Source organism: Macrobrachium nipponense, chromosome 37 (genome assembly GCF_015104395.2).
Source record: "Macrobrachium nipponense isolate FS-2020 chromosome 37, ASM1510439v2, whole genome shotgun sequence".
In the NCBI taxonomy this organism is placed as follows: Eukaryota; Metazoa; Arthropoda; class Malacostraca; order Decapoda; family Palaemonidae; genus Macrobrachium; species Macrobrachium nipponense.
The window spans coordinates 25,805,997-25,814,331 of record NC_061097.1 but is presented as its reverse complement, the minus strand read 5'-3'; the positions used below and the strand labels follow the sequence as shown (position 1 = coordinate 25,814,331).

Here is an 8,335-nt window from a genome sequence, read left to right as displayed (position 1 = left end):
GTAAAGATTAAATATAATATAACCAGGGTGGCTATTTCATCTAGTTAGTGTAGCAAAATAACATTGCTTGGCAACACGTACTACACCTCCCGGTGCGGAGTTAGTTTATCGGTGATGTGCGGACTTTGCAACAACCCTGGGCCTGCTACCTTCAGGTGACTAGGCCTAGTTCCGGGCATTGCAAGGCTTACAATGCAGGGCCACTGTTTGTTATTTAGGCAAAGATAGAACCTTCAGGACCGATACCAGGACCTGTCCTTGCACCTGGGAAACAGACTCGCTATACAAAAAATAAGAAAGACGGTCGCAAACAACCAGAACACCCGTAATATCACCACCTGGTTAAGGAACATAGCATACTAGAAGCAGTGGACTGCTTCCCTTGCGAGCCATGTTTCTAGATCATCTAGAAATCCGACCAGTTGTTCGCATAACAGAATTTTTCTACAAGTAGAATCTCCATTAACGAACATAGCATACTAGAAGTAGAAGACTGCTTCCTTCTGCGAGTCGTGTTTCTAGATGATCTAGAAATCCGACCAGTTGTTCGCATAACAGAGTTTTTCTACAAGTAGAATCTCCATTAACGAACATAGCATACTAGAAGCAGTAGACTGCTTCCTTCTGCGAGCCGTGCTTCTATATGTTCTAGAGATCCGACCAGTTGTTCGCATAACAGAATTTTTCTACAAGTAGAATCTCCATTAAGGAACATAGCATACAAGAAGCGTTAGACTGCTTCCCTCTGCAAGCCGTTTTAATAGATGATCTAGAAATCCGACCAGTTGTTCGCATAACAGAGTTTTTCTACAAGTAGAATCTCCATTAACAAACATAGCATACTAGAAGCAGTAGACTGCTTCCTTCTGCGAGCCGTGCTTCTATATGTTCTAGAAATCCGACCAGTTGTTCGCATAACAGAATTTTTCTACAAGTAGAATCTCCATTAAGGAACATAGCATACTAGAAGCATTAGACTGCTTCCGTCTGCAAGCTGTTTTAATAGATGATCTAGAAATCCGACCAGTTGTTCAGATAACAGAGATATTCTTCAAATAGAATCTCCATTAAGGAACATAGCATACTAGAAGCAGTGGACTGCTTCCCTCTGCGAGCCGTGTTTCTAGATGATCTAGAAATCCGACCAGTTGTTCGCATAACAAGAGTTTTTCTACAAGTAGAATCTCCATTAAGGAACATAACATACTAGAAGCATTAGACTGCTTCCGTCTGCAAGCCGTTTTTATAGATGATCTAGAAATCCGACCAGTTGTTCACATAACAGAGATATTCTTCAAATAGAATCTCCATTAAGGAACATAGCATACTAGAAGCATTAGACTGCTTCAGTCTGCAAGCCGTTTTTATAGATGATCTAGAAATCCGACCAGTTGTTCACATAACAGAGATATTCTTAAAATAGAATCTCACTTAAGGAACATAGCATACTAGAAGCAGTGGACTGCTTCCCTCTGCGAGCCGTGTTTCTAGATGATCTAGAAATCCGACCAGTTGTTCGCATAATAGAGGTATTCTTCAATTAGAATCTCCATTAAGGAACATAGCAGACTAGAAGCAGTGGATTGCTTCCCTCTGCGAGCCGTGTTTCTAGATGATCTAGAAATCCGACTAGTTGTTCGCATAACAGAGATATTCTTCAATTAGAATCTCCATTAAGGAACATAGCATACTAGAAGCAGTGGACTGCTTCCCTCTGCGAGCTGTGTTTCTAGATGATCTAGAAATCAGACCAGTTGATCACATAACAGGTATTCTTCAAGTAGAATCTCCATTAAGGAGCATAGCATACTAGAAGTAGTAGACTGCTTCCTTCTGCGAGCCGTGTTTCTTGATGATCTAGAAATCCGACCAGTTGTTCGCATAACAGAGATATTCTTCAAGTAGAAGCTCCATTAAGGAACATAGCATACTAGAAGCGGTGGACTGCTTCCCTCTGCGAGCCGTGTTTCCAGATGATCTAGAAATCCGACCAGTTGTTCGCATAACAGAGTTATTCTTCAAGTAGAATCTCCATTAAGGAACATAGCAGATTAGTAGCAGTAGATTGCTTCCTTCTGCGAGCTGTGTATCTAAATGATCTAGAAATCCGACCAGTTGTTCGCATAAGAGAGTCCTTAATCTATCAAGTAGAATCTCCAGTTTCACGACATAGCGCAACTAGGAGCAGTGATGCTCCCTCTGCGATTCAGCCGTGTTTCAAGATGATCTAGAAATCCGACCAGTTGTTCGCATAATAGAGTTTTTCTACAAGTAGAATCTCCATTAAGGAACATAGCATACTAGAAGCGGTCCATCTGCTTCCCTCTGCAAGCCGTGTTTCTAGATGATCTAGAAATCCGACCAGTTGTTCACATAACAGAGGTATTCTTCAAGTAGAATCTCCATTAAGGAACATAGCATACTAGAAGCGGTCCATCTGCTTCCCTCTGCGAGCCGTGTTTCTAGATGATCTAGAAATCCGTCCAGTTGTTCACATAACAGATGTTTTCTACAAGTAGAATCTCCATTAGGGAACATAGCATACTAGAAGCTGTAGACTGCTTCCCTCTGCGAGCCGTGTTTCTAGATGATCTAGAAATCCGACCGGTTGTTCGCATAACCGATCTTTTTCTACAAGTAGAATCTCCATTAAGGAACTTAGCATATTAGAAGCGGTCCATCTGCTTCCCTCTACAAACTGTGTTTCTAGATGATCTAGAAATCCGACCAGTTGTTCGCATAACAGAGGTATTCTTTAAATAGAATCTCCATTAAGGAACATAGCATACTAGAAGCAGTGGACTGCTTCCCTCTGCGAGCAATGTTTCTAGATGATCTAGAAATCCGACCAGTTGTTGGCATAACAGAGTTTTTCTACAAGTAGAATCTCCATTAAGGAACATATCATACCAGAAGCAGTGGACTGCTTCCCTCTGCGAGCCGTGTTTCTAGATGATCTAGAAATCCGACCAGTTGTTCGCATAACAGATGTTTTCTATAAGTAGAATCTATATTAGGGAACATAGCATACCAGAAGCGGTAGACTGCTTCCCTCTGCGAGCCGTGTTTCTAGATGATCTAGAAATCCGACCAGTTGTTCGCATAACAGAGTTTTTCTACAAGTAGAATCTCCATTAAGGAACATAGCATACTAGAAGCGGTGGACTGCTTCCCTCTGCGAGCCGTGTTTCTAGATGATCTAGAAATCCGACCAGTTGTTCGTATAACAGTTTTTCTACAAGTAGAATCTCCATTAGGGAACATAGCATACTAGAAGCGGTCCATATGCTTCCCTCTGCAAGCCGTGTTTCTAGATGATCTAGAAATCCGACCAGTTGTTCACATAACAGAGGTATTCTTCAAGTAGAATATCCATTAAGGAACATAGTATACTAGAAGCAGTGGACTGCTTCCCTCTGCGAGCCGTGTTTCTAGATGATCTAGAAATCCGACCAGTTGTTCGCATAACAGATGTTTTCTACAAGTAGAATCTCCATTAGGGAACATAGTATACTAGAAGCGGTCCATCTGCTTCCCTCTGCGATCCGTGTTTCTAGATGATCTAGAAATCCGACCAGTTGTTCGCATAACAGAGTTTTTCTACTAGTAGAATCTCCATTAAGGAACATAGCATACTAGAAGTGGTCCATCTGCTTCCCTCTGCAAGCCGTGTTTCTAGATGATCTAGAAATCCGACCAGTTGTTCACATAACAGATGTATTCTTCAAGTAGAATCTCCATTAACGAACATAGCTTACTAGAAGCAGTGGACTGCTTCCCTCTGCGAACCGTGTTTCTAGGTGATATAGAAATCCAACCAGTTGTTCGCATAACAGAGTTTTTCTACAAGTAGAACCTACACTAAGGAATATAGCATACTAGAAGCGGTGGACTGCTTCCTTCTGTGAGCCGTGTTTCTAGATGATCTAGAAATCCGACCAGTTGTTCACATAACAGATGTTTTCTACAAGTAGAATCTCCATTAAGGAACATAGCTTACTAGAAGCAGTGGATTGCTTCCCTCTGGGAACCGTGTTTCTAGGTGATATAAAAATCCAACCAGTTGTTCGCATAACAGAGTTTTTCTACAAGTAGAACCTCCACTAAGGAACATAGCATACTAGAAGCGGTGGACTGCTTCCCTCTGTGAGCCGTGTTTGTAGATGATCTAGAAATCCGACCAGTTGTTCGCATAACAGAGGTATTCTTCAAGTAGAATCTCTATTAAGGAACATAGCATACTAGAAGCAGTAGACTGCTTCCCTCTGCGAGCCGTGTTTCTAGATGATCTAGATTTCCAACCAGTATTCGCATAACGAGGGTATTCTTCAAGTAGAATCTCCATTAAGGAACATAGCATGCTAGAAGCAGTAGACTGCTTCCTTCTGCGAGCCGTGTTTCTAGATGATCTAGAAATCCGAGCAGTTGTTTGCATAACAGAGTTTTTCTACAAGTAGAATCTCCATTAAGAAACATAGCATACTAGAAGCATTAGACTGCTTCCGTCTGCAAGCCGTGTTTCTAGATGATCTAGAAATCCGACCAGTTGTTCACATAACAGAGTTTTTCTACAAGCAGAATTTCCATTAAGGAACATAGCATACTAGAAGCGGTGGACTGCTTCCCTCTCCGACCCGTGTTTCTAGATGATCTAGAAATCCAACCAGTTGTTCACATAATAGAGTTTTTCTACAAGTAGAATCTCCATTAAGGAACATAGCATACTAGAAGCGGTCCATCTGCTTCCCTCTGCAAGCCGTGTTTCTAGATGATCTAGAAATCCGACCAGTTGTTCACATAACAGTTTTTCTACAGGTAGAATCTCCATTAAGGAACATAGCATACTAGAAGCGGTCCATCTGCTTACCTCTGCAAGCCGTGTTTCTAAATGATCTAGAAATCCGACCAGTTGTTCGCATAACGGAGGTATTTTTTAAGTAGAATCTCCATTAAGGAACATAGCATACTAGAAGCAGTGGACTGCTTCCCTCTGCGAGCCGTGTTTCTAGATGATCTAGAAATCCGACCAGTTGTTCGCATAATCGATGTTTTCCACAAGTAGAATCTCCATTAGGGAACATAGCATACTAGAAGCGGTCCATCTGCTTCCCTCTGCAAGCCATGTTTCTAGATGATCTAGAAATCCGACCAGTTGTTCACATAACAGAGTTTCTCTACAAGCAGAATTTCCATTAAGGAACATAGCATACTAGAAGCGCTGGACTGCTTCCATCTGCGAGCCGTGTTTCTAGATGATCTAGAAATCCGACCAGTTGTTCGCATAACAGAGTTTTTCTACAAGTAGAATCTCCATTAAGGAACATAGCATACTAGAAGCAGTGGACTGCTTCCCTCTGCGAGCCGTGTTTCTAGATGATCTAGAAATCCGACCAGTTGTTTGCATAACAGATGTTTTCTACAAGTAGAATCTCCATTAGGGAACATAGCATACTAGAAGCAGTGGACTGCTTCCCTCTGCGAGCCGTGTTTCTAGATGATCTAGAAATCCGACCAGTTGTTCGCATAACAGAGTTTTTCTACAAGTAGAATCTCCATTAAGGAACATAGCATACTAGAAGCGGTGGACTGCTTCCCTCTGCGAGCCGTGTTTCTAGATGATCTAGAAATCCGACCAGTTGTTCGCATAATAGAGTTTTTCTACAAGTAGAATCTCCATTAAGGAACATAGCATACTAGAAGCGGTCCATCTGCTTCCTTCTGCAAGCCGTGTTTCTAGATGATCTAGAAATCCGACCAGTTGTTCACATAACAGAGGTATTCTTTAAGTAGAATGTCCATTAAGGAACATAGCATACTAGAAGCAGTGGACTGCTTCCCTCTGCGAGCCGTGTTTCTAGATGATCTAGAAATCCGACCAGTTGTTCGCATAACAGATGTTTTCTACAAGTAGAATCTCCATTAGGGAACATAGCATACTAGAAGCGGTGGACTGCTTCCCTCTGCGAGCCGTGTTTCTAGATGATCTAGAAATCCGACCAGTTGTTCGCATAACAGAGTTTTTCTACAAGTAGAATCTCCATTAAGGAACATAGCATACTAGAAGCGGTGGACTGCTTCCCTCTGCGAGCCGTGTTTCTAGATGATCTAGAAATCCGACCAGTTGTTCGCATAACAGAGACTTTCTACATGCAGAATCTCCATAGAGGAACAGAGCAATACTAGAAGGTGTCTAGGGGCTTTTTTATACTGTCTTGGCTACCCCTGTGGTTTCTATTGTAGGTCGGGCATCTTTCTTGCTGCTTCTAACAGTTTCACTAACTTTGGGACTGTTGGGCGAAGTCTTGGGTTCTCGTTCTTCGCCATGTTTATAATTTCCTCATAGTGCTGTGGGATGTGATCGGTGAAGGCATAGATCGTATCCTCAATAAGACATCCCATGGAATATACGTCCCCAGAGGGCTGCGCCGGCGCACCTTCCGTGTACTCAGGCGGGTAGATGGAATCTGAAAAATTCGGATATAGCTCTATTACCTTTCTCCTTTCCACAGCTATTCCGAAGTCGATTATCCTGGGCTTCACCTGTTTCTTGCCCTTGCCTTCTGGGACGTGGACCATGACGTTATCCGTCTTCAAATCCACGTGGACGTAACCTGCCAAGTGGATCTGGTGCAGTTCCCTCGCAATGTCCGGAAGGATTCCCAAAGCGAGGGAAGGAGAGTTCTTCGAGTCGTTTATAAACGAGAGGAACTCTTCGCCAGGGCAAAACTCCATGAGGATAGCTGCTGGTTTGCTGCAGGTGCCAAACAGCAGAGGAGCACCTCCTGTGCCATTGAGGGCCTGAAGAACCTTCGCTTCCTTTTTGAAAGCCGCTTTCACACTCCACAGGCGTGAATTGGCCACCTTTAGGACGGCTACCTCTCCCTTGTGGACGACCTTGTAAGCGGTTCCGTAGGTCCCCGCGCCCAGCTCCTTTCCTTCCTTGAGGAGCTCGGCAACCTCAGCCTCAATCATCATTATGGCTTCTGTCTTCCGTGTGTCCTTCTGATTTTGGGGGCCTTTCGCACCTTTCTTCGTTCTCTTCTCAGATTGCTTCTTCTGAGGCTCCTCTTTCTTCTTATTCTTCTCAGCCTGGTTCTTTGGAGCCTCCATTTTCTTCTGCTTCTTCTGTTTTTTTTCAGCCTGATTCTTCGGAGGCTCTTTTTTCCTTTTCCTTTTCCCCAGCTTCTTCTGTTGAGGTTTGTCGGGGGAAACGTCCGTTCTCTCTCCTTTTGCTGCTTCTGCCTTTTTCTGAGCTTTTTCCTCAACTTTTTCATTTACCTTTTTCATTTTCTCCTCGTCAGCTGCTGCACTATGGCCCGGCTTAGTTCTCTCGGCGGGGACACCATACACCTTGTGGATTCTGTCCACTGCGTTGGCCTTTGCCTGCCGAGGTAGCCTTTTCGGTGCCTTTGGTGGACTGCGAGGAGGAGGAGGGCTTTGGTCCGCCTTCCGTCTTTTGTTCAGGGGTTCCGTCTTGCCTTTGGCCTCCATTTTCTCCTGATCGACGGATGCAATAATTTCCTCGTCCTCCTCCAGCTTCCTCTTCTTTCCCTGACAGTCTTGTGGCCTTCTCTGGGAATTATCCGCAAACCTCTTCCTCAGAGCTACCACCTTTATCATACCTCCTCGCATTGCTTTCAGAGGAGGCCTTCGGGTAGGACTAGCAGTCGCCGCTTCGTCTTCATCCTTCCTGAGTCTCATGTTGGACAGGGATGACTCCCCTGCGTCCTCTATCTTTCTCTTCATTCCCTCGATGTTTCTCAGCACTCGAGGGAAACGATTCGCTGCTCTGTTCCTCACGTACCTCCTCTTCCATTTGCGGGGCGCTGCTTTGGTCTCAGGGGCACAGAACGTAGCAAGTTCCTCTTCCAAGTCCATAGGCTCTGGCCGGGGAAAGCTGCTCCTTGCCAGCAACTGGGTATAACAAGGAGTGTTTCCAGCTACAAGCCAGCCATCTTCCTTTGTCCTTGCCCGTTTGGTGTCGGGGTCTTTCACTTCGGCCTCCTGGAACTTCCTCTTCGTTCCTCTGCCGTCCTGCATAACAGTACTACTACAGAAACCTTCTGCTCTTCGATTCAGAAGGTTCTGCCTCACGCTAAGCCCTCTCTTCGGCCGGAGAATTCGTCTAGTTTCTAGCTTTCCGTCGTGAGGCAAGTTTTGTCTCGGAGGGAACTGTCTTGCTGTTGGCGCTTCCGTCGCCTCCATCTTCCTCTCGACGCTTCTCGACGCACGAGGGAAATTATCTTTCCTTCTCCTAGGAAGGTAGTACTCTCGAATTCTCCTGAGTCCTAATCTTTTCGCTGGTCGGTAGACTGTTAGGGACCGATGTGGGGAT

The 8,335-nt window shown here is 44.3% G+C and overlaps 1 protein-coding gene across 1 annotated transcript in view; it reads right to left on the bottom strand.

Moving 5' to 3' along the window:
* Window positions 1-6,073: 6,073 nt before the first annotated feature.
* The window catches only part of LOC135208944 (uncharacterized), a 2,754-nt gene continuing 492 nt past the window's right edge, over window positions 6,074-8,335 (bottom strand). The window contains exon 1 of the mRNA XM_064241501.1: window positions 6,074-8,335. This exon is cut by the window's right edge and continues 492 nt beyond it. Within this exon, the coding sequence (XP_064097571.1) occupies window positions 6,232-8,335 (2,104 nt within the window). The 3' untranslated portion in view covers window positions 6,074-6,231.